This window comes from Gadus morhua, chromosome 23 (assembly GCF_902167405.1).
Source record: "Gadus morhua chromosome 23, gadMor3.0, whole genome shotgun sequence".
Classification (NCBI taxonomy): Eukaryota; Metazoa; Chordata; class Actinopteri; order Gadiformes; family Gadidae; genus Gadus; species Gadus morhua.
Window position 1 is genome coordinate 2,260,143 of NC_044070.1, and position 26,752 is coordinate 2,286,894.

General features: G+C 45.1%; 1 protein-coding gene across 1 annotated transcript; it reads right to left on the reverse strand.

Moving 5' to 3' along the window:
• Positions 1 to 3,155: 3,155 nt before the first annotated feature.
• rmc1 (regulator of MON1-CCZ1) lies at positions 3,156 to 18,309 on the reverse strand. Its single transcript, XM_030349304.1, has 21 exons — positions 18,039 to 18,309; positions 13,988 to 14,064; positions 13,758 to 13,842; positions 13,319 to 13,375; positions 12,908 to 12,994; positions 10,988 to 11,128; positions 10,564 to 10,667; positions 10,307 to 10,396; positions 9,943 to 10,048; positions 9,761 to 9,869; positions 9,438 to 9,482; positions 9,192 to 9,245; positions 8,779 to 8,907; positions 7,649 to 7,755; positions 7,433 to 7,552; positions 7,240 to 7,317; positions 7,060 to 7,164; positions 6,338 to 6,406; positions 6,154 to 6,241; positions 4,923 to 5,060; positions 3,156 to 4,657 (listed from the first exon to the last, which is right to left on the reverse strand). Exons 1-21 carry the CDS (start codon positions 18,135 to 18,137, stop codon positions 4,578 to 4,580), a joined length of 1,968 nt encoding a protein of 655 aa, XP_030205164.1. The 5' UTR covers positions 18,138 to 18,309; the 3' UTR covers positions 3,156 to 4,577.
• Between the last annotated feature and the right edge of the window lie 8,443 nt (positions 18,310 to 26,752).

A 26,752-nucleotide genomic window follows, 5' to 3' on the forward strand; every position in this document is an offset into this window, starting at 1 on the left:
CACCTGCAATTGGAACAGCAGCGGACTGGATGACTTCACCAGCTCAGCTCGTCTGTTAACTGTGCTACGGCCTCATGTAGTCATGTAACTACTGAACAATATCAACATATTATATAAAACAAAACACCAGCTTCTTTAGTTTTAAAATAGTAGGCTATGTTAATATTTTGAATGAATATAAATGAAAAGTTATGCGTATTCACACGGCAAGCCAGCTGTACCCTACATATAAACAATCAGTGGCTTGAAAAAGATTGTATGAGATTGCCGTTTCTCAATTTTCATATATAGCCTATTATTATTTTATTGGCGAGTAGGCTATTGATATAGGAATTACGAACGAGCGAGAATAGAGAAAAGTGTTTTTGCAACACAATATTTCGTACAATAGCAAAGTCCAAAGTTTTGATGACTCCAGTAGGAAACTTAGAGAGTACGATACCTAGAGAAATGCGTGAGTGCTCACAAAACATCAACAAGTCAGCAGTGTGGTACAGGGTGATCATTTCTGATATACAGTACAAAAGCTGAAACTATTAGCCAGGAGTGGGAAAGATGCAGACGCAGACGCAGACGTGGGAAGCAATAAGTTTAATAGAAATAGTTAGGGTTAGCTGGTATGACGTTATCTGGTATGGCTATAGTCTTATGTTAGCTTAGTTCGTGGTGTTTCGTCATGTTAATCGCTAGCAATAGTAAGTCATTTGTAGAAATATAGCCTGTAGTGCAAGGGAGTTCGTGCACAGAGCCCTGAGACAAACGGCTACGCGCACATATGCACACCCATAGCGAGTGACGTAGGGCGTAAAGTCCCGCCCAGGTCGAAGTGGCGTTGATTTAGGCCCTTCCACACAAAGCCGATTTCATGGCGAAACCACAAAGGTCTTGTAGGGTTCGGCCTTCCGTCCACACGAAGCCGGCGAATCCGCTGACCGAAACCGTAAACTTCTGAAACCACCCTCGGAAGTGGTTTCAAATCTACCCGGTTTCTTTTAGATTCGTGTGGACGCCTGAAACCGACTGAAACCGTAAACCATGACGTCATCGCCCCACCCCTCGACCCTCTAGCCAATGACTGTTAAGCCCGCAGAGTCTCAGGACTCACAACAACAAAGATGATGGCGGACTACAGGCTTGTAATCGTTCTGCAGCAGATTATGTCCCTTGTTGGGTTGCTAAGCCATTATTTATTGAGACGGTTGTTTGTTTGTGTTGTTAGTGGTTCGGGGGGCAGCCTTTATGCGCATGCTCGCCTCTTCTTCTGATTTAATTTTCTTCTGGATTTCTGTAGCAGAAGCAGCGGCCCTTATGGGCCTGGCATGTGTACTACAGCGTTTCTACAGATCTACCCGGTTTCGCTTGACTCCGTCTTTACGGAGATACTCCGAAACCGGATAGATCGAAAACGGAACGGTTTCGGCTTCGTGTGGACGGGGCCTTAGAGAGTCCCGAATCCGTTGGCTTGTATGGATGATTTGGTAAAATTGTATTTCAGAATCGGGTTTAACAATAAAGAGATCCTCGCTGTTTTAGCCCAGAGCCACAGTGTATGGACGCTGAAAAGGTTGTACGGAAAAAAATGGTCTAGATTAAAGTCGATATTATGTTTCAACTTTATGCTCGACATTTCGAGTTTAAAGTCGACACATCGAGATTAAAGTCGAAATGACATTTCAACTTTATTGTCGACATTTCGAGTTTAATGTCGACATGTTCATTTTAAAGTCGAAGTGTCGATTTTAATCTCGTCACGGCAAAAATATTTTTTTTCTTCACGTGTGGCCCTAATACTCGTGCCATAGAATTGGGGTCCAAGCAAGCCCTTTGCTATATAGCGAAGGTAATGATTTATGCATGAATGGTACGTTATTATGAGTATGACAAGTAATGTATCGTAGCATTTCATATTTGATTAAGGTATTTTTGTCAGTTAGCTGATTTCAATATTTCAACAATAAACTTAGTTAATTAAATTGCATGTTACTGTATGTAAAGGAGACATGCTTCATTAAGTAAGAAGATCACAATGATTATAGTAATTTAAGGTAGTATGTTCAATATTAATTTGTGGTTGGCCCTTAAAAGCCGTTTGTGGTCTTGCGATGAGTTTTGTGTTGGTGCCATCTACTGGGCATGTTTCACCAAATCACCGATTTTTTGTTGATATTGAAGAAAGAAATCCCGAGAAAATCTCACATGATCCCTGGATGGATTCTTGTGATCTTTAGCAAAGGTTATTCAATAACTGCCTACACCATACTGGGAAACACAGGCTTGAATAATTCACTAAATTATTCTGGGATCCATCGTACAGGGAATTCACACATTAACTTTAATGAATGCATTTTCTGTAGGGCTATTATTCCTTTTTATATAATCTTCATATTCAGGGCAGAGTAGACCAGTAACTTTAAACGGGCCTATGCTTTATCCGTGATTGGAGGATTCTGCACATGGTGTTCTCAAGCCCTCTGGTCCTGGCACTTCCAGCTGTATACTGGTCTGTTCACCCTTCTGTACTTCAACGTAACCCTAAGCCTTGTGTGCTTTAATGTTCGGTCATGTTTGACCTGTGTGACGTTCCAGGTTCCTGCCTGAATCCGCCCGATGGCTCATGACCCAGGGAAGGATGAAGGAGGCACGTAAAGAGGTCCTGAGGGCAGCCAGGGTGAATGGAAGAACAATCTCTGAAGTCATGCTCAGCCAGGTGTGTTAACAATGGTAGGGAAGCCACACTTCTCCCTCCTCCAAAACACTTCCAAAGCTGCTTGGTAGATATCAAAAACAATACTGATGTTGATGGTCAAGGTATGAGGTATTATTTAAGAAATAGGACACCTTGAACTATCACTACTCTCAGGTAAAACCACCTCAAACTCCTCCCATCATTTCAACATTGAAAAATGAAGGCATGTCTTATAACTAATAACTAGAAGGAAACATAATGTGTAATGTGGTCATGACATTGGGAGTTTGAGGCATCTGATTTAAATTCAGTCCCTAAAGTTGCCTTGATGTCATGAATTCCTTTTTATAAGTATATATGGGAAAGGGCCAATAGGAAATTAAAGGCATGACCCAAGCTAGGGATTGGTTGACCAACTTTTTATGAAAAGCTTAGTGGGCGAAGACATGCAGAAGAGTCCAAGATGATAGATGTTTCCAGGCAATTTGTTTAATGGTTCCAGGCAGAGTGGGGTGGATCTTAACTCGGCGTGTATTCGTATCGGGGGCATCCTGGCCCCTCATCTCACTTCTAGAGGTGTACATACCAATCTGCCATCCCTGTTGTTACGCAGGACGGGCCTGGTCTATTTCTTGTCTTCACGGGGGTCTGTCACCTGTTTGATGAGCGACATGTTGAACTGAATGGTGAGTAAGGCCAACAGAAGACAGGAAGTGTAATTCAGCACAGAAGTTAACTTCCCCGAGACCGTTGGTGAGAGAAGGAAAGTCTTCATTTGACCAACTTCTGTGCAGGTGCGTTTGATTGGACAATGTGTTAGCGGTTAGCTGATAGAGACTAGGGCGTCCCGCCAGAAATAGCTCAACCCTTGAGTCTGTGGGTGTCCACTAATCCATTATCTTGGCAAGAGCCAAAAAACTGATAAACAAACAAAACATTTTCCCAGTTTTAACCCCAAACACGAGAAAATGTGATATACCAGAGGAGTCTGGACACAATGGAGAGGGAGCAGAATTAAAACCTTCTAAATAGAGGTTAAAGATCTTTACGGTCAGAAGAACGAGGCATGTTCCGAATGATTTGGTTGCCTGTAGCTTTAGATGATGCTAAAGTTCGCTAGTATGTGTGTTATAAAGTGATATTATTCTAGTGTCATTAATTAATAGTATTTTGGAAACTGTTACCTCTATTCCATATCTCCTACCTAAATAAACAACATGTATAGCCATCACCTAAGGTGTACGTTTTAACGTTTAACGTGGTTTGAAATAAGTGTTAAACTACAATAAAATCGACATTCCCACATCAGTAAATGTAAAATCTATCAAATCGTACTCTGGTGTATTTTACCTTTCGGCAACGGAACCAAGCAGTATTTCAAAGACGGTGTTTATATAAGCAAACCTTGAGATATCAATATACTTTTGGACAAGATATTTAGGTGTGTCATGGATACTTTGGTGTGATATGTTATTTATTTTAAATCCTTTTGTCAATCACAAACGGCGAAAGAAACTGAATTATACAAATTGGTTTTGTGTTTCTACAACGTTTAACATAACACACCTCCTTGTGTTTGGTTTACCTCAGAGAGATCTGCCAAATGGTCCCACATGAGGAACAGAGAGATTTTAGATTCCTTTGAAACTTTTATCATTTAGAATAAAGGTCAGAGGGGGTCGGACCTCCTCCAGCTCTGCGTGGAGTTATATCAATGTGTTCCAACACAGACCAGGGGAAACAGAGGCATCGCAGAGAGACAACACATGTGTGTTGAATCCAGTCCAGTTGAATCCAGATCATTTCATCTCTTGTCCACAAAGTTTGATATGAGATGTGCTCCAAGCTACATCATGGTCTAGTACAGTCTGAAGTGCACATCTCCTCTCATTCAGGCAGTAGCAGCTTTCATCAGGGATTGCTCTCCAAACAGCTGCTTGAAGTGGACCACGTGTTCCTCACAGTGTTCTCCTAGGACGGAGACACACACACACACACACACACACACACACACACACACACACACACACACACACACACACACACACACACACACACACACACACACACACACACACACACACACACGTTAGACCACTACACTACATTCAGGTGAGATATGAGTGTGCACTTATGCCGGCCTGTATGTGGTATTGGTGTGTATGTGTAGGTCAGTTTGTATGTGTTATTAGTGTGTGTGTGTGGGTTTGTGTGTATGAAGGTGTAGGCGTCTCACCAGGGTTGAAGGCGGGGTTTCCTCTGAGCCGCTGGTTCCTCTGCTGGAAGGACCTGAAGACGGTGTAGAACAGCATCTGGTCACTGGTCTGCTGCGCCGCGTCCAGGAACTTCCTGGCCGACACGTTGTCATGACTACCTGTGGAGGTGGTCCGTTTGGATTCAAACAAGATGCCGGGAAAACAACCACGTGAACAAAACACACACACACAAACACACACACACAGGATCTGAAGACGGTGTAGAACAGGGATGGGCAACTGACGGCCCGCGGGCCGCATGCAGCCAGCGTCCTCACTCAGTCAGGCCCGCACATAATAAAAATAATAATAATAATAATAAAAAATAATAATAATGAATAATAATAATTGATCGAGTTACAGAAAACTCGGTCAAGAAAGATGAGAAGAATTCATAGAATTCGAAGGCAAACCCATGCGTCTAGTTTGCTTAGAAGCGATATCAGTCATTAAAGATATCCACTTAAGTCGCCACTACAACTACTACAACTGCTTGTTGGGTTTGAGTTCATTGAGTTGTTGCACTTAATGTTGGGCCACTGTTTTTCAGTTTTTTGACTTCATTGAATGATGATGTATGTGAGCCCTTTGCACTGATAAAAATACCGACCATTCATGTGGCTGTTTGAGCGTGGAAAACATGAAATTATTGTATGTTGGTTCAATTAACATACCGTACATAGGTTATGATTCTGGATGATTTTTTAGGTAGTGGCCATCCCCAAAATGCACCAGAATACAGGAAATCATATCTACCAAATTCAAAATTGTGTAGCTTCTCTCAGCTCACGTTTAGTTGAAGTGTGCAGTCATGTGGCCCTCCGATGGTTATGATGAAAAATGTGGCCCTCTTTATCATGAAAGTTGCCCATCCCTGGCGTAGAACATCTATATCTATGTAAAGTACGTTCTTTAATAAGAATGTGGGTTCATTCCACTTATACTACAGCTGCCAACAATCATTTGATATAAATTACTTTAACCTATAACGTTGTTGGATTGTTTTCAACCTGATGGCTGATATTTCAATATTCTTATGGAAACAATATAGTTAAGGAAACTTGTAGTGCATCGTTTCGGTGTTAAAAAGGCAGAGGTGTCCCGTCATTGGTCAATAAGGCATGACACGTTATTGACCAATCCCAATGAAGTATTGAACAATGCTGCAGTCCATAAGGTATATCCTGAGAGGAGCTTTAGGAAGAGACTGACCCACGCTGCGGATGAACCTCAGGGCTCCCAGCACCTGCTGCTTAGACAACAGCACCTCCACGATCTCATCGTTAGCTGTGGACAACCGCTACACACACACACACACACACACACACGTACGTACATTAGAGGAGACTGAAATGTCTGGTAGAACAAAGTTACTACTATGGCGATGTGAGTGTACCTTCAGCATGTCCAGGGAGAGCTGGTGGGCGGGGGGGTAGGTACTCTCCAACGACAGAAGTAAACAAGCCTACGATGGAAGCAGTGGATACAAAAGGTTTTAATGTTTCACCACTCAAACCACGTCAGGCCTGGGTTCAACTCTTTTTACTGTTGGACCCAAACGTCTTCGGGTACAGATTCTAGAGCCACTATTGGAGAGTCGATTCCCACTGCTTTCCGACGAGTTTGGAACAAGAATCAGACTCCTATTTGATAGAACAGAACCAGATTTAGACCTTGAATTGGATTCTTACTGAATTAGAAATGGAGGCAGATTGCTTAATGTAAAGCTCTTTTCACACATGCAGTATTCCCTTTATCTCAGACCATCTTTACCCTTTATTATAATAAACCATTTGCATTGTCAATACAGTTCACAGTGTTTCAACCAGTCCCCCTGACTGTTTGTCGAGCCAGTGCTTTTAGTGATGCTGGAGCATACGCTGATGTTCCCTTATCGCCGAGTCGTGTGAACGGCCACAAGACGGGAACGTTCTTGAACGGAGCTCCATGTTGGAACAGTGGAAATTCCCAGGGGTCTGCAATGTTATCCCTGTCCTCCATGAAACTGGTTTTAGACCAGTAAAGAACAAGTTTCAGACTGCTTTTAGGACTGTTTAGAGGAAGTTTTGACAAGTTTTAGATACAATTTCAGATCCGACCCCCACTTGAGGGACTCACCAGTGGTTTGGAGTCGCTGAGGACGTGGTACTGGAGGAACTGATGCAGCATGTAGAAGCGGTTGTGTTGAACCAACGTCTTGATCACCAGCTCATACAGGTAGTGCTACAGGAAACACCTCATCTTAATAAACACATAGAGGGGCCGCAGGACACAATGAAGTATGACATGATGAGGTACCTGCACGGTGATCTGGGACTGGTTCAGGGACCGGATGTACTCCATCAGCACCGCAATGATGAACTTATGGCAAACGCCCTGCAACCAACACGCAGAGAGAGGGACCTTTTTAAGGGATTAATGCGTGTGTAATCTCTCTGTGAAAGCCGACAGGACACGTACGTGTACGTGTGCGTGTACCCTGTGTACGTACCTTTCTCTCTGTGAACGAAGACAGGACGTGTGTGTACATGTCTGACTGATCGATGACCGCCTGGGTTCTGACAGGTCTCTTCTGGGCGGCGCTGTTCCGACTCGGCCCAGACTCCATGGCCTGGGACACACATCAGTGTAGCTCATTGTAAACCAGTGGAGAAGGGCCCTTCACAGACAGCGTATCCTTCCTAGTCTTGATGGAGGCCTCACTCACCAGCGTGTACATCTGCTCCGCCTCCAGGTACTCCTTGTACACCTGGTTGAGCTTGTCAAAGACCGTGGCCACGACGGGGAGACTGCCTCTTTCTCCTCCTTCCAGGACTGACACACACACACACACACACACACACACACACACACACACACACACACACACACACACACACACACACACACACACACACACACACACACACACACACACACACACACACACACACACCTTTATTAGTCCCTGAGGAGCAAATTCGGTTTTACAAGCAACCCATCCATTAAGGATAAAAAAAGTGCATTAGTATACAATATTAAAAATAAGTAAGCATCAGTCATACATCACCCTGTATACAGATGTCTATCTATCTCATAACATCCTACACACACACACACACACACACACACACACACACACACTGTGGCACCCCGCCCCGTAAACCTCGGCCCGGACCAGCCCGTGGGTTGGTCCTGGATGGCCGATACCACCGTCACCCACCAGCCGGCGACGGAGAGCACTGACCGAACCCCAATCAGCTTGATTGGGGGACACCTGGCCGAAAGCCGAGGAGCCATTATAAAAGGAGCACGAGGACTGACATTTGGGGAGACCAGGAACGGGAGCGAGGAAGGAGGAAGCGCTCGTGTCCGCAAGAGGCTAGAGGCCCACGGAGGCCCAAGGGGCCGCGTTTACTTTGTTTGTTTACGTTGTATGCAATAAATGCCGTGATCGGCTTTAACCCTCACTGCCAAGCGTGATTCGTACGTGGAACCCGGCGACAACAAGGACCGGGTTGCCACAACACACACACACACACACACACACACACACACACACACACACACACACACACACACACACACACACACACACACACACACACACACACACACACACACACACACACACGATAAGCGCACTGAGGTGAGGTCGGGATTTATAATGTAAGAAGCAGGGGGACACAACACGAGAGAAGAAATGTGCTCTGCAGCATCAACTCGAGCATTGTTGGAGCCTTGAAGACGTGGTACGGAGCAGTACTCCCTGATAGTAGAAGATAGCGTAAACACAAGCAGACCGGTGACAAAGGAAGACTAAGAGGACGACAGACGGGCGAACAGAGGGGGACGTACTCTGGGAGCAGACGGAGAGGATGACCATTTTGCAGTCTCGCCGGCGCAACAGGAAGTCCATGAGCTTGCCTTTGTCCTGCTGCAGGTTGACTGTGGGGGGCAGCTTCACCTGCAGGTACCACAGGTAGCCTGCACACACACACACATTGAGAGGGAGCCTGGGGGCACCGTCTCCGAGACTGATGGGGAACTGGGAATAGTGGTGTGTCTGTGTTGAGTATGTGCCTCTGTGTTATAGTTTGTGCACCTTTTTATAGTGTGTGTCTGTTTGGAGTGTGTGACTGTGTTATAGAGGTTGTGTCTCCTTATAATGAGTGTCTCTATATTATAAAGTGTCTCTGTGTTATAGTGTGTGTGTTGTGTGTCTCCGTGTTACAGAGTTGGTGTGTTGAGTGTGTGCTCATCACACTCACCTTCACTTGCACTGATGATGATATCTGGTTGAAACACACTCCAGGAGGAAGAGTCTGGGACAGCCGGTGAAGGTTGTCATGACGGCACTGGTTGGCAATATGACAACATATTGTAGTGTATAATGTGCAGTACTTCAAAACATACTATTTCTAGTACAGTGGAAAACCATCCAGCCATATCAAGACGCTGCATTTTGTGGACAACCATGGATTAGTGCACACGGTGTAAGGGCTGGTGAAGGATACAGAGTTGGCAAGGGACCGGAGGCTGAGAGGGAACTACCACTGGACCTGGAGACGGAGAAAGAGAAAGAGAAAGACAGACAGACATAGCGAGAGAGAGATACACAGACAGAAAGACAAGGATAGATAGATCGATGATCACTATTTCACTTGGTTTCAAACTTTTTAACTAATTTGCCAATGTAAATGTTTATTTTCCATGCCAATACATCTTGTTTGACGTCAAAAAATGAAAGAAAGACAAGAAGCTCAGTTTGAATATATTTTCAAATGTCCCCCGAGAGAAAGAATCGAATGAGAGAAGAAGATGTTGTCTGTCTGTATACCCGTCAGTGGTATCCGGTAGGGGTGTATGGACCGGGCAGGAAGGACAGGTTGGTGTGTGTTGAGGGCACAGTCTGGCTCTCTGAGGTGGATATCGTAGATTAAAGAGGTCTGGAACACACGCACACAAATTAAATACAGAAAGGCTCACATCCATCTCCACCCACACCCACACCCAACTGACCTGTGTGCTCTGGTGGTGCACAACCACCAAGTTGTCCACGATATTCAGAGCAAACTTCCCAGTGGTGTTGAGCTTCAACACATGGCTCTTCTTACACAGCCCTTCTCTAGAAACACACCTCAGTATTAACATGGCCCATCTCTAAAAACACACCTCAGCATTAACATGGCTCTTCTCTAGAAACACACCTCAGTATTAACGTGGCCCATCTCTAAAAACACACCTCAGTATTACCATGGCTCTTCTCTAGAAACACCTCAGTATTAACATGGCTCTTCTCTAGAAACACCTCAGTATTAACATGGTGGGTACAGTGTGTGTGTGTGTGTGCGTGTGTGCATGTGTGTGCATGCGTGTGTGTTACCGTGGTAGATGGTATAGCACCACCTCAGCGCTGGGACTGTTGGCGGTCCTGGAGTGGTGCTTGAGGTACATCACGTAGAGCTGCCCATAACTATGAGAGGGGCAGAGAGGGATTTGGAAAGCCAGTTATGTTAGGTCATGTCTTTTTGAAGAATTGACAATGATAAACATTTTTTACAGCTACTTCCAAAAGCAGGGAAGACGGTGGAGAAAGTATCTATCCCCACAACCCTGCCCCAATGACAATCTCAGACTCACATGGTTGCCATAGCGATGTCTCTCTCCGACAGACTGAGTTTTGCGGGCTTTGGGACGACCGGCAGCTCGATCTCAAACTTGGTCATTTTGGACAATGTCCCATTCTGGGAACAAGGGAAGAACATCTCGCTTAACGATATATATTATTTGACCAGTCAACAGAAAGTAAACAACATAACAAACAAACAAACAAAAAACTAAACACCACCATAAGAAAAAAACATTTGCAAACTGTTATTACAACCCAACTGAGATCATTATCAAGATTTCAGCTTAAAGCCAACTACACCCAGACCCCACCCACTACACACAGACCCAACCCACTATACCTATACCCCATCCACTACACACAGACCCAACCCACTATACCTAGACCCCACCAACTACACCTAGACCCCACCCACTACACACAGACCCCACCCACCCTGAAGACGAAGGGCTGCAGCACGTTGCCCTGCCCGGAGGTGGAAAGCAGCAGCACGGCCGTCTCGGGGCAGTACTGGTACCAGTTCACACTGAGGCTCTGGCTCTTTATTAGCTTCACGCTGCGCTTGTCTGGGAACACCTGCAGGGGGCCGGGGGAGGGAGGGAGAGAGGTAGGGACAAGGGACGATAACAAGGATGTTACTGATATTTATAATGCATGTATGTGATGCATAAGCCCTAGAGACCGGCGACAGAGACTTGGCGGTACGGTATGTTGTTTACCGTATGCAACCTATAGTGAAGTGTAGTGTATGGCTTTTGAATAATGTGAATTGATACAAATCCACCAGTGGCCGCATTGTACTTTGAAAGCTGGTGGGCAGCATGTCTTCGAATACAAGGGCAGAAGGAAAGGATGCCAAGCCAATTAGTCAAATCAGGCCTACTCTTAATTTGTAAAACTAAATAAAATAATCTGGGCCTATCATTTAGCCTATTTTTTCCCTCAATGACTGAAGCTATTGGTAAATTGGCTATGTTTATTTTCAGCTACAAAAAAAAAAAAAAAAGACCAAAAGTGATGCCATTTAAAATGCATCGTGCTCTGAATCATTCACTAACATCCTTTCCACAATATCAAACTATTTACATGGGCTGTAAGCCTAACATTGTTTGAGGCAAATGTGGATGTTAATGGATGTTTCAGAATGTTGGTCCAGACGCTGGACCAACATTAAGGTCCAGCGTTAAGCCAATTAACATTGAGGGACATTTTTAGAACATGTCAATCCTCCTCGCGGGCTCCGCAGCTCGGCCGCGGGCAGCCCGGCCGCAGGTTCCGCAGCCGGCAGCGGGCTACGGAGACGTCATTCTAAGCGAACAGAGCTGCAACGAAGGCAAACAACTGAGCGGGTTCGTTGGTTCTCATAGGATAGACTTGACGGGATAACCCCTCCCTCCGGACTGCTCCACAGCCAGGACTCCTGCTTATTGGTTCATAGCGCAACCAGGGCTCCAGCCAATTCGTGAATAGACGTAGGCGGGATCCAGATCCCTTATCTGGTCACACCCACTCAGAGGAGGACTTTCCTACTCTCTCCCATTGAACTCCATGTTATTCACCGGCCACCAACACTTTCGGAGTAATAAATGGAGCCAATGGATGCTAAGGGAGGCGTATCCTCCCTGAAATAATTGGCAATAGGCGATAGGTGGTGCCAATGTCCCTTTACCCAGGGAAACGAACATAACACATACTAAGGCATTAAAGTAGTCATATTTAAGGGCATTAATTCATTACAGTAGTCTGGACAACCTACATTTTTTGAGAGTTCTAATGCATGTACTATGTGTTTTTGGTGGTTCTGAGAGGCTCTTCATGTGGTGTTACCTGGTACAGCTCAATGCCCTGGTCTTAAGGCTCTTCATGTGGTGTTACCTGGTACGGCTCAATGCCCTGCTCTAGAAGCTCTTCATGTGGTGTTACCTGGTACAGCTCAATGCCCTGCTCTAGAGGCTCGTCGTGTGGTGTTACCTGGTACAGCTCAATGCCCTGATCGAGAGGCTCTTTGTGTGGTGTTACCTGGTACAGCTCAATGCCCTGGTCTTAAGGCTCTTCATGTGGTGCTACCTGGTACAGCTCAATGCCCTGCTCTAGAGGCTCTTCGTGTGGTGTTACCTGGTACGGCTCAATGCCCTGCTCTAGAGGCTCTTCGTGTGGTGTTACCTGGTACAGCTCAATGCCCTGCTCTAGAGGCTCTTCGTGTGGTGTTACCTGGTACAGCTCAATGCCCTGCTCTAGAGGCTCTTCGTGTGGTGTTACCTGGTACAGCTCAATGCCCTGCTCTAGAGGCTCTTCGTGTGGTGTTACCTGGTACAGCTCAATGCCCTGCTCTAGAGGCTCTTCGTGTGGTGTTACCTGGTAAAGCTCAATGCCCTGGTCTGTGATGAAGACGATCTCGTTCCAGTTGGTCCAACAGAAGCCCAGAACACTGGCGTTCTTCATCTACCGGTACGACAACGACATATGAAAGATGAAAGATAAATCCAAATGTGCTTTGAAAAACAAGTATGTGAGATTATTATAAATACTAGGCCACGACAGTTCATCCACTCTTAATCCAAAGTGTCAAATGGAAGTGAACAATATCTAAAATCTTTGAAAGTATCATCAGATTTATCTTTTATATATTTAAACAAAAGGCCCAATTTCAGAAACTGAGACTTTACAAAACTCTATATATTAAAACAGCTTAAAACAAAAGGAAAAGGTAAAAAAAAATAGGGAAAGGTTTGATCACACACAATAACAAGGAGGTTCCTTCAGTACCTTGCATTCCTGAGAGAATTCAGTGTGTGGATAATCTGGAATGAAGTTGATGAAGTCCTACACGGGGAAATCAGCGATCAATGACTTTAAACTAAGCAGCTATCAGGGAGTTGGGCAACTTCATAGAAACATCTTGAAATATTTCATACAATAATGTTTAATTTCTTGCACTTTTTTCTCTTCATGAATGTGTAGCCTGGCTTCATTTGTAGTGTTTTAAAATACATATACTTCACAAAATACTCTATATAATATTCTCTAGTCGAATGAAAGCAGAGCTTCAGTAACAATGAGAAGGGATCACACATCAACAAAATAAACACATTTAACATGCTGTCTGAGCAAAGCTCCCGAGTCCTTTCTGGGAGCTGGACAAGAATGTATGAATCTTAACTCTACGTTGTTAGCGCCTTACGCCATAGCAACATAACTCACTTACCACAGATTTGGAGGTTCTTTGAACAGCCAGTATTTTATTTCCAATGGAGAACTTAATGCACTTGACCTCCCCTTTGTCATCCATTCTGTGGATGAGACCAGCAAATATTGTGACGGCATTTTGGAAAGAGAAAGTTAGCAACCAGCCTACTAACCAGGCACACTGATACAGGGTTAGAGAGATGTAATCCATGCCCACGATACAATCATGGTTGGAACACAGAAAGGTACCTGAAGGCGATGGAATTCTTGTCATCTGGGCCTTTAACCACAACCCCGGTTGCACCCCCAGAACGCACTGCAAACACCTGGAGACACATTAACACAGGACCCACCGAGATGAGCGTTAAGCTAGGGTAGACATCTAGAGAAATCAGCCAGATTTTGAAAGCATCTAACCGGAATATCCCAACCCTTCCTCCAGGCCTCGCCAGTCACTTAAAACACACAACTAGCTGGGTAGCTTTGGCAAAAGCTCAGCCTAGCCTTCTGGAGGACAGTAGTCCTGCTCTGAGGGCACCAGGGAGCCTTCTGGAGGACAGTAGTCCTGCTCTGAGGGCACCAGGGAGCCTTCTGGAGGACAGTAGTCTTGCTCTGAGGGCACCAGGGCGCCTAGCCTTCTAGAGAACAGTAGTCCTGCTCTGAGGGCACCAGGGTGCCTAGCCTTCTGGAGGACAGTAGTCCTGCTCTGAGGGCACCAGGGAGCCTTCTGGAGGACAGTAGTCCTGCTCTGAGGGCACCAGGGAGCCTTCTGGAGGACAGTAGTCCTGCTCTGAGGGCACCAGGGAGCCTAGCCTTCTGGAGGACAGTAGTCCTGCTCTGAGGGCACCAGGGAGCCTTCTGGAGGACAGTAGTCCTGCTCTGAGGGCACCAGGGAGCCTTCTGGGGGACAGTAGTCCTGCTCTGAGGGCACCAGGGAGCCGTGGAGGTGGAGATAGAGAGGGAGGACATACAATTGGATGATCGGACGGGCTTGTTACAGCCTGTGACAGCCACAGACACAGTGGCGGCTCACCTATAGAGGGCGCTGGGGTGCCGCCCTCCCTCCGACCTGCCTAGATAAATATTTTTTCATTTTTATATTTTTTAATAATCATTCTAATTTTGAGAAATAATCTATGTTAATTGCATTCGAATAATGCATTTACTTTAGAATATCTTTAGAATCCTCCATAATTATATCTTAATTCCCTTTCATGTTCAACTTATCATTTTGGTGAAATAGGTGTCTTCCCTGGGGCTACAGTTCGCACAGCACAACAAGCCTGAATTTTTAGCAAATGGTTCCCCGGTTGCTAAGCAGAAAAGTACATAATTTCACCAATCAGCAACGTCGAATTGAATGGCTTGTGGGCTATAAAAATATAGCCCACAAAACAGTGCACCATACACTGCACGTGACTGCGCATTTGCCATTACCTCAGATGAGCAACATGAAGACTTTGAGTACTGCTACCACTGTTTCCCTGTGAGTTCAGCTAGCCCCAAATTCAGTTAAGTCTTTGCTTATGAATCCCTTCGAAAGAAGAACATTTGCAGAAAAATTGCAAGAAAAAGAACTCTATGGGGTCAGAACAGTCTCATTAATAATGAATGCACAGACAAGGATTCACAAATTTATTTTGTGATTTATATATGAATTACTCTTCTCACAAATACAGTTCAATGCACACACAAATGGATATCGGTATGTATAAATGTAAAATGTAACCATAAAAAAACACAAGTTTCACAAGCACATTTCTGATCCACACACAAATGTACCTTGTTTTAAATAAATGTAATATAAATCCATAAATATATAATTTTCATCAAAATGTATTTGAATGTTGTTACATTTTTATACAAACTGGAATTTACAAGACGCTTTTCATTTGTGAACTTGTTTGCATTTGTGTGTGAATTGGTCTGTATTTATATGTAGATTTGAGACTCTCCTGACGTGGATGGATTCACAAATGCATTTTTTTCAACAAGGAACTCTCTGTAGCCAATCAGATGCCTTCCTCGTTTTCAGCCAATCACATGACTGCAGTGACTGGGTTTTTAAATTGTCTGCGCCGTTTACTACTTTAACGGCGCCGATAATTCCAAAACCCAGTCGAAACTAGATGGAAAATGTGTAGTGTAAAACGTGACGCAGCTTTTTCTTCTTCGCCACCTAGAGATTGTTATGTACGATCATTCAAAAAACCCATGTTATTCCCATATAGACATTTGACCGAGGGAACCGGGAGGCTCGGAGGCTGGACTCAAGGGTCGGAACTGCAGTCATGTGATTGGCTGAAAACGAGGATTGGCTACAGAGAGTTCCTTGTTGAAAAAAATGCATTTGTGAATCCAGCCAGTCAGGAGAGTCTCAAAAATCCACATAAATACAGACTAGTTCACACACAAATGCAAACAAGTCCACCTTGAAAAGCGTCTTGTAAATTTAAGTTTAACAGTTTGTATATAAATGTATCATCCAAATACATTTTGATGAAAATTGCAAATATTTTTTTAATTCATATATTTATAGATTTATATTACATTTATTTAAAACAAGGCACATTTGTGTGTGGATCAGAAATGTGTTTGTGAAACTTATTTTTGTTTGGATAAATTTTACATTTACACATTCCGATATCCATGTGTGTGTATTGAAATGTATTTGTGAGAAGAGTAATTTATATATAAATCACAAAATACATTTGTGAATCCTTCTCCGTGCATTCATTATTTATGAGACTGTTCTGACCCCATAGAACTCAGACCAGACAAGCCAGAAGTGAACATAACCCAAAAAGCGGTTGGTTTGATCGAAAGGCTTGGCTAACTAGCTAGGCCAATGCAATTTTTTGCTTTCCTTGTATACTTTTTAAAACAAGTGTGTGTGATAGTTCGTGGACACAGACAGGGGTGACAGACCTGAACAAAAAACCTGAGCGAGCAAGAGTGCATATGAAAAACTGTGAGAAGCTCACCATGCTAGAGGTAAGCAACTTGTATTTCTGTATTCCACTAGCCTATGTATTTGTGTTTGTTTGCACATTTTTGTACCCTCACAACCCCCCCACCCCCCTCCTTCCCGTGAGGTGGACACTGGTTGCAGACCCTCACAACCTCCCCCCACCCCTTTCAAGTGTACTACATACTGTATATAATCCTCTGCAAACCTATGGTGGGATCAGGCCTTCAGTGTGCATATTGTATATAGTCCTCTGCAAACCTATTCAGTGTACATACTGTATATAGTTCTCTGCAAACCTATGGTGGCATCAGGCCTTCGGTGTGCATATTGTATATAGTCCTCTGTAAACCTATTCAGTGTACATACTGTATATAGTTCTCTGCAAACCTATGGTGGCATCAGGCCTTCAAGTTCAGTCTGCATATTGCACTGTATGTAGTCCTCTGCAAACCTATATTGGTATCATGCCTTAAGTGTGTCATGAACAACCACACACAAAAGTTTGCACATTTACATGAATTTAGTGGAATTTATATTTCATTGTATTTGTATAAATGCATACTAACGCAGACTGTAGATATATTTGAGTTACCAACACAATGGCTTGGCCGTAACAGACTCACCCATTCCCTCTATCTCTCTCTCTCACTCACAGAGAGAGAGAGAGAGAGAGAGAGAGAGAGAGAGAGAGAGAGAGAGAGAGAGAGAGAGAGAGAGAGAGAGAGAGAGAGAGAGAATGTTACTTTGTGTGTAATTCACAGTTTCTGTTGATGTATCTGCACTCTTAATGTTGCTGAATTCTACAAGGCAAATAAATTAACTTAAAACTTAGTTCCCTGGCCCCATTCGACTTTGTAAGAAAATGTTCAATTTTGTCTTTATTATTTTGTCAGAATGCACCAGAATGCTCCGTTTGTTTGTGAAAATCACAAAAAAAGTATTCTGGGGGAGGATGCCCCCAGACCCCCCTACAGTGTTTTGGAATACAAACGTTCAGCCCCACCTCAAATAAATTCCACAAGCCGCCACTGGACAGTTACCTGTTTTTTCTTTTTTGTCTTAACAATTGATTTATTGATTGCTATAGTAGGGATGCAAAGCAAAAATGCTTCCGAAATGAATTGCCTAGTTTAGCTTTTAAAACGCACAGGGCAATCACAAGTCACTGTCAGCTGTCCAGCAGGCACAGAGAGACATCAACTCTGCTCGCTTTGGTCCGTAAACCAGCAATGCGTCGATATATTCAATCATGTCCTCAGCCTAGGATCTGATCGATATATTCACGGCCACAGTATCTGACCGACCATTACTAGCTCAGCGTTAGCCAACCTGCTTGTTTGCTTCGTCGAAGAAGACGTTGTTGACGCTGGACGCATGCTCGAACTGGACTGGGCTCTCGCACAGCTCTAGGTAATGCTCCTCACTCATCGTCCTCTTCAATGTGTTCGTCGTGCTGCTTCAGGACCGTTATAACATCAGTACTGACAGGTAGTGGCTCACTGACACTATGCGCTCTAGTGTCAGCCTGTCTTCCGGGTGTACGTCGGGTGTCATGTGATGCAAATCACATGATCAATGGCCAGATTGAGTACTGGCGTCCAGCGACAGCGCCAGCACCCGACCCCGGCGCCAGCACCCGACCCCGGCGCCAGGACCCGGCCCCGGCCCCGGCGTCAGGACCCGGCTCCGGCGCCAGGACCCGGCTTCCGTACGTTGCCAATGAATTATGTTGCGCATCGCGCTTATCGTTAAGACATAGCCTAGTGTATTAAATGTACCAGTGGCAAGCCAGCATAAATAACCAATTATACTGAAATGGACTAAGTACTTAAAAATGTCCCCATAATCTCAACAGGAAGGTAGGCCTATATATGAGCTTATAAAATGACACTATATTATATTGTGGCGAGCAGCCACAATGGGACGAGAAGGGAGGACTAGAAGGGTTAGGCAACTCTCGCGCCCCCGCACGACTATGAGAGTTGCCTTTAAACACACACACATGTCACACCAAAAACACACTCAACATAAATAATTAACATAAACGTCTCGGTGACTGTGTCGGGAACAATAACTCTGTAACAGAGAGACTACAGATGTCTGTCTTAGAGTTTTGATCTTCTGATAATTTCTTCACCTGTAACTCTTGCAAACTGGTGATTTCGTTCTGCGAATGCAGTAGATTAACAATTTGAATAAAACACATTTAAACAAAACAAAGGAAGCCTTGTTTTTCATTCCTGTTCACGCTCCTCTCACAACATCTCAGAGGTAGTCTCATGTCTTTATGATTCAGATGCCTGGTCGCTTTCGAAGCACGGATGATTTTTTGTTTATGATAGAATTTCTTGTCACAGGATTGAAAAAAATAAATAATTATATATATATATATATATATATATATATATATATATATATATATATATATATATATATATATATATATATATATATATATATATATATATGATCAGCCCGCAGTTAACGCATGGGCGAAACTATGGGAGGGATTTTTCAAACACGTGAATTCTATTCGAAGTTTTCGTTCAATCATTGTGTTACACCTTTCCTGCTTCTTGGCTCTCAGACTGTAGTCCGGGAGCACAGGGGAGACGTTCCCTCCAGGGCCGATGTCCTTTCGGGGGTAACACCCTTCACTATAACCGGCAGTGGGTCTGTTTATAGGTCGGAAGACACGGGCACGGATTCTCGGCGTTTGGTACTTTATTCAGTTATTTATAACAGTACACGTAACTCGGAAAACACAACCGGACTCGTTTCATTCCTCCTAGACTGACACTCGCTCAATCGCTCGTTCACTCATTCGTCGACTCATTCGCTGACGTCACTCACACACACACAAACAGACATTCTCGCGCACACACATACGCCACTCTCGTAACACTACCCCCACTCTGGATGACAATCAAAACAGATTTTTCACTCCAGCACAATAATACACCAACATGTCCATACAGATATACAGCCCCCATACACATTCAATCTAGTTCAAAGGGTGCAGTATAACTAGTAGGCGTCGATTTAAGAGGAATGACGATAAAGTGTAGCTTGTAGTGCAAAGGCAAGAATTGAACAGTGTGTTGCGTTTAGTGCACATATTACAGTTGAGCAGAACAAATTCTGAAAAGGCATTACAATACCCATCGTTCAGACTACGAGTAGAAGATATAATTAGCATTTTAAGGATAATAGTAGTTCTCTGTAATTACTCAAAATATTAACAGAAAAATGCAAACCTGCAGAACCAAATGCAGTTTACCCCATAGTGCATACAACAAGCATTACGTCAAGTTTTTCTTTCTTTCTTTTTTTTTAAGTATAGAAAATAACAATTAGCTGGAAGACCCTATAACAGTTGACTTTTTATCAAACTTATATATATATATTTTTTACCTTTAAGTTCTCTTTATTTATTTTTTATATATATATTATATATTCTTTACCAAGAGAAATACAAAACATAAGCAATAAGCAACTTATTATTGTTTTTAAACATTGTAAACATTACCCTAAAAGTCCTGGAACTGCCCATGAACACGGGCTCAGTGAGCCGGGCGCTCAGTGAGCCACCCACTCACCAAACTGAGTCGGTGGTCTACGCCTGCGCTGGGGCCTTTGAGAACGAGGGCTCTGAGGATGCTGCACCGCTGCACAACCCCCACTGTCCTTTAACTCCACAGGAACGGAGGAGTCAAGGTGAGTGGTGGAGTGGTGAGAAGCAGCAGCTACAGGGATGTCCACAGCTGGATCTGATGAGGGAAAGCTGGGGCTGTCATCAGTGTTGGAGAAGAGCTGGGGCAGACCCAGTAGAGTGTCAGCAGGATCTACGTCGTCTGGGGGTGACACCTCCATTGGTGTCCAGCTCTGGGCTTGCTCCAGGGCCCAAGTATTGTCCAGTGGGTCCCGGCAGCGATAAGGCTTTAGCTGATCGTGGTGAACCACCTTTACTTTAGTCTTTGGCCCTTTCTGGATTCGATAAACCAGGTCGTCCAACTGACCCAGAACGAAGAATGGCCCTTCGTAAGATGGGAGGAACTTCCTCACTCTGTTCTTGAATTTTTTTGTTCCTTTGATGAGGTACCACACAGCATCACCAACGTTGTAATGTGTGCGGCAACAGTTCTTGTCATATTGTCTCTTTGCACGTTCCACAGACTCTCCGAGAGCATCTCTGGTGATTTGGTGCGCCAGCTCCAGTCGCTCTCGAAGGTGCTGGACATACTCAGGGGCTGAGGGAGCTGGTTCAGGGTCCGGCGGCAGGCCGGATACAAGGTCTACTGGCTCACACACTTCCCGGCCAAACATCATGTAGTTCGGGGTGAAACCAGTTGAACTGTGCTTTGTTGCTCTGTAGGCCATGACAGCGTAGGGAATCATGAGGTCCCAATCCCAGTGGCAACGCTCGGCTGTCGTGGCCAGGATCTTTTGCAGAGTGGCATTGAACCTTTCAACTTGCCCATCGGACTGAGGACGGAAAGGTGTGGTGTGTGTTTTGTCGATCCCGAACAGCTTGCACATTTCCTGGAACACCTCAGACTCGAAGTTCCGGCCTTGGTCGCTGTGCAGTGTCTGCGGGGCTCCATAGCGACACACCCACTCGGAGGCGAGCACTTCAGCCACAGTTACAGCTTCTTCGTTAGGTAGGGGAAAAGCTTCGACCCATTTTGTAAAATAGTCCTGTATTACCAGCACATATCTGTTGTGGCGTTCAGTCTCATTCAGTGGCCCCATAATATCCAAAGCGATGCGCTCCATAGGCGCTCCGACTCGAACAGTGCCCATGGGGCTTGTGGTGTCTTCCGTGGCCTGGCTTTTGATGCGCAGCTGGTGCAGGTGTTACACCACAGGGCGACGTCCTCCCTCATTCTGTACCAGAAGTATCGGGTTTGCAGCCGAGCTACCGTGCGCTCTACACCAAAATGTCCGCCAACTTGTCCCTCATGCAACTGTCTCATGATGTCTGGCCGGAAGGTGCGGGGCAGCACTACTTGTGGATAGAATTGGGTATCGTCCAGGCAGTAGAAGCGTCTAACTAGCACTCCGTCTTTGATGTAGAGGCGTTTCCACTGGCTCCAATATGTCTTTGTGGCTGGGCTGCATGGTGAGACTGTTACCCATGCAGGACGCTCTCCACTGGTTTCCAACCAGGTTATGATGGGTGCAATGTCTGCGTCGTCTTCCTGGGCTTGTCGCAGCTCCTCCAGGGACCAACCAGCAAACAGTTCATTTTCTTTTGACTTAGTCAGGTATATTTTCTCGGGGGACTTTAAGTTGTTAGAGTCAGCTGGCAGGGCCTTGTCTACCCCCACTAGACTTGCTTCTGCGGGAGCTGGGTGTCTCTCTACCCCCACTGGACTCTGCATCGCCTGGTTGATGTCAGAGTCCAAATTGCACTGCACAGCCTGGTGACTGATGTTCAACTGAGGAGGAGATGGGCTGGGGAGCTTACAAGGACAGGACTGACTGCAGGGTCTCCGGGAGAGGCTGTCTGCGTTGCCGTGAAGCTAGCAGTTCTCGCCGTGTGGTACAGTAATTCTGTTCAGTTGTGGACAGCTTGCGGCTTCAATAGGCTAGCACACGTTCCACACCCTGCTGAACCTGCGAGAGAACAGCGCCGATACCGACGTCGCTGGCGTCTGTGTCTAGTATCATGTTGCCTTGGTCGAGTGGGTAGCCCAGGATTGGCGCGGTCGTTAGCAAGCCTTTAAGTTCATTAAATGCCGCCTGGCATTCCTCAGACCAGCGAAACTGGGCATGTTTCTTGGTCAGGGCATGGAGAGGTTCTGCAATGGAAGCAAAGTCTTTAACGAACCGCCGATAGTAAGATGCAAGGCCCACAAAGCGACGGACATCTTGGATTGATGTCGGTGTTGGCCAGTCCTGCACTTTCTGGACTTTGTTGGGGTCAGTGGCCACACCACTCTCTGAAACGATGTGACCCAGGTAGGCAACTTGGCGGCGGAAGAGGCAGCACTTAGATGGTTTTAGCTTCAGTTTGGCCTGGTCGAGACGACTGAAAACCTGGCCCAGCCGCTGCAGCATCTGCGGAACGTCGCTGCCCAAAACGATGATGTCGTCCAGGTACACCAGGCAGGTCTCCCACTGCATGCAGGCCAGCACCCGGTCCATCAAGCGCTGGAATGTCGCCGGGGCATTACACAGTCCAAATGGCATGACATTCCATTCAAACAGTCCCTTCGTGGTCGCCAATGTTACACCTTTCCTGCTTCTTGGCTCTCAGACCGTAGTCCGGGAGCACAGGGTAGACGTTCCCTCCAGGGCCGATGTCCTTTCGGGGGTAACACCCTTCACTCTAACCGGCAGTGGGTCTGTTTATAGGTCGGAAGACACGGGCACGGATTCTCGGCGTTTGTTACTTTATTCAGTTTTTATAACAGTACACGTAACTCGGAAAACACAACCGGACTCGTTTCATTCCTCCTAGACTGACACTCGCTCAATCGCTCGTTCACTCATTCGTCGACTCATTCGCTGACGTCACTCACACACACACAAACAGACATTCTCGCGCACACACATACGCCACTCTCGTAACAATTGATTAGGCCTACATATGAAACTACCCGCGTGGCCTGCAAGAATTTTGATTTCAAATGTCTCTCTCAAAGGGTTAGAAAGCGGTTTGGAAACATGTACATTTTCAGCCCATACATGTAGGCCAACATTTGTTCAGAACACAATGCAGTAATCAAAGTAACTACTGCTGGTTGGTGCAACTCTGCTGCCATCTAATGGTGCAAAATCACGGCCCATTCTGTCGAGTCACATTCAATATAATTAATTTAAATAACATATATTAAAACGGTTGTACCAATATATAAAGCCTTCGATTCATTTATCGTTAGATCTAACGGTCTGTATGTCTGTCTGTTTGTCCTTTCCGCCCACGATTGTGAGTCACGTTATCAGCTGACGCGGATGCACACACACACACACACAGACACAGACACACACACACACACACACACACACACACACACACACACACACACACACACACACACACACACACACACACACACACACACACACACACACACAGATCACGCAGCGAATTTCGTTTTTTCTCTAAAGTATAATCCAGAATGATTCGAGACATTTAATAAGGAACGAACAATAAAGAATCAGCCGGTTGTGAACTCTTGCCATACTCCTCGTGCACGGCGATGCATCTCATGTACAACACACCGATCACTAACGCAACTCATCACACAAATTCTGCCATAATTTTTTTATCATTAGGTCATTAGGAAATACATTAATTGATGAAGTGAATATGAAAGTCACTGAATACATGAAAACTATGATCGGGCATCGTCTGTGAACCTTTCCTTATCAAGAGCACAATGTTCTCCTTATCTTTTACAAAACAATGTTTGGAGATTCTCATTTTACCAATGCATTGTATTGTAATTGTATCAGTACAAAACAGGTCGAGCCATCCACAGAGGGAGAAGTGAACAAGACTCAAACTGTTCCTTGTCATACAAACCCAGGTTGGGTGTGTCCATTCATTCACCAAGTACAAAACACATATTTTCAATTCCCTCTTTTGAAATTCTACTTTGAGGAATAATGTTGCAGCACTCAGCGATTAAACCGCTCCTCCACCCCGTGGTTGCCTTTCTGGCCAGAGACGCCTGGCTCAGTGGGCTGGCAATCTTTGCAGTTCAACTGCTTTGTAATGAGAAGACGATTGCAGCAGAAGTCAGAACAAGTAGCCGATCTTTAAAAGATTCAGTAGCAAAAGCATTACACTAGTATAATCTGCTGCGACAATAAAGTATAGGCCATCTCATATTTTAACAGAAGGGCAAACACATTTTGGTGGTTATTCAGTAATGGTGAGTCTATAGGCTACGACTAGTGACGAGATACTAATGAATGGTGATTTAATACGTCTAAGCAAAGATCGATCCTACAAGTGAGGTGATACAAGGCACCGAATCAGCAGAACCGGTTTCCATACCATGCATCATAACCATCGCCCAGCCAGGCTGGTTGCAGCACGCTGTAGCCAAGGTTGCCAGATTGGGCGTGAAATCTGGCCCAATCTGGCAAAACTGCCAACACCATTTAAACCCTACAGATTCTGGGCCCTATTCGGAAAGTAACATTTCATTAACCTTTGTGGAAAACGTCATCGGGTCAAGGAGAGATGAAAAGGTGCTTCCTTTCAAACATAGGAAAAGACACATGCATCGAGGCAAAACAGGCCTAAAACAGAATCCATATACAGGCCCCTGTTTGTTGCATGGACCTATTAAAGAATAGAATGGAAAGATTTATTTCCTTACGAGACCCGGAAATACTTGGAGGAAAGGTTTTTCGATTTATTTTAGGAAAGGAGCCTCGATGCAACGTTTAACCCACCTTTAGCATAGGTTACTCCAGACCAACCTTTACGAATGGAAAGGAGATGTTTCTAACCCATAGGGTTAGAAACATCTCAGCGGCCACCAGTGCTCAGCGGCCAAGCCTGGTATTGCAGCTGTTTAGCGGGCTATGGACGGGTCCCTCAATTCATGGAGGTCCGGAAGTAGATATCGCCGTTCACTCCAATACAAGTGGGGAGCAGGACATCTCTGGATATCAATCAAAGGCTCATAATTATCTTTAGACCATGTACTAATAAAATGTACGTTTTTTCTTTTCAAAACGCGTTTTATTAGCCGTTGTCTGTATTTATTATGGGGTGATCAGACGAAAGGAGTCGTAGTGAAACAAATGTTGTTTCTTTAATAGGTCCATGTTTCGGCCCGGCATCCAAGAGGGCTCAGTGCCATGGACCTATTAAAGATTAAGGTGTGTTAACACCAAAAGACACATTTATCGCCCGTTCGGGTTGTCGCACAAATATTGTCACGTGACAAATCATCAAGTTTTTTCAGGCGAATTTGCTGCGGTTCACCCCGGAATGCACTGCAGGGAACGGTTGACCGGTGGAACGCTGATTAACTGTTACGTTACACATGTCACTCAGTGGCCACGCTGTTGAACGCTGATTGGCTGTCATCACGCGAATGTCGCGGCAAAGTTGAAATATTTCAACTCGAGCGAATTTGTCGCGCTACCAATCCTCGTAAACGCGCTAACCTGTGCAGGGCGAAAGTGTTGCGTGACAAATCAAAACTTGTCGCCGGTTTTCTCTAGCGAATAATTCGCCCGATTCGCGTCTCTACGTTCACTTTGTATGGGATCTTGTCGCCCCTTCGCGTTTGGTGTGAACGATGTTTTTTAGGCACTGTGGTGACTTTTTTCGCCGAGGGATTTGTAGACTGGTTCAGCTGTTGGACGCGTGGACTCAATAACTCTGACGTTCCTCTGCTTGCGATCATTGCGATTCACCATTTATTGATCCATTCATTCAAAATGTGGTGAACCTCAGTAGGGGTTGTGAATGCAACCCCATCTAAGCTCCTCCTCCTGCACCCAGGTGCAGATAAAAGGGCCAAGATGGCTAAAGTCAGCCTCTGTTGGTTGCCTCCTAGGGTGGTTGGTTTGCAGCAGGTGCCGGGCAGTTCCTGGCACGGGCAATTTCCTCATGGAGGAGGAGGTCGCCCAATTAAGGGACTTGGTCACTCAGCTGCAAGCGGAGAATCAACACATGCGTCAAGAGCGAGAGGCTCACCTGCCTTGGCCCAACACCTCCTCAGCAATTCCCTCAGCTCCTGGACTCTTTTCAGCTCCTACAGTAACTGAGAGACTGATTCATTTCCCCAGAGACCGGAAATGCCCACTCTTTCGGGGCAGGACAGGACTGATCATTGGGGAGTGGATTGAAGAGGTCCACACCTGCGTACGAGCTCGTCCCCTGTCTCCAGCGGACCAAGCGCTCTTCATCTATGATCACCTGGAGGGAGAAGCAAGAGAAGAAATTAAATATCGGTCCCCAGAAGAAAGGGCAGATCCAGATAAGGTTCTACTTATATTAAAAGAACTCTTTGGGTGTACAAAATCATATGTGTCCCTGCAGGAAGACTTCTTTTCCAAGAAGCAAC

Bases quoted from the DNA above. Each gene is read 5' to 3' on its own strand.
- rmc1 (XM_030349304.1), bottom strand. From the start codon at position 18,137: ATGAGTGAGGAGCATTACCTAGAGCTGTGCGAGAGCCCAGTCCAGTTC. The intron at 6,407-7,059 runs GTGAGTCCCTCA...CTTCCATCGTAG, and splicing joins TCAGCGACTCCAAACCACTG to GCTTGTTTACTTCTGTCGTT. The intron at 4,658-4,922 runs GTGAGACGCCTA...TCTCCGTCCTAG, and splicing joins AAACCCCGCCTTCAACCCTG to GAGAACACTGTGAGGAACAC.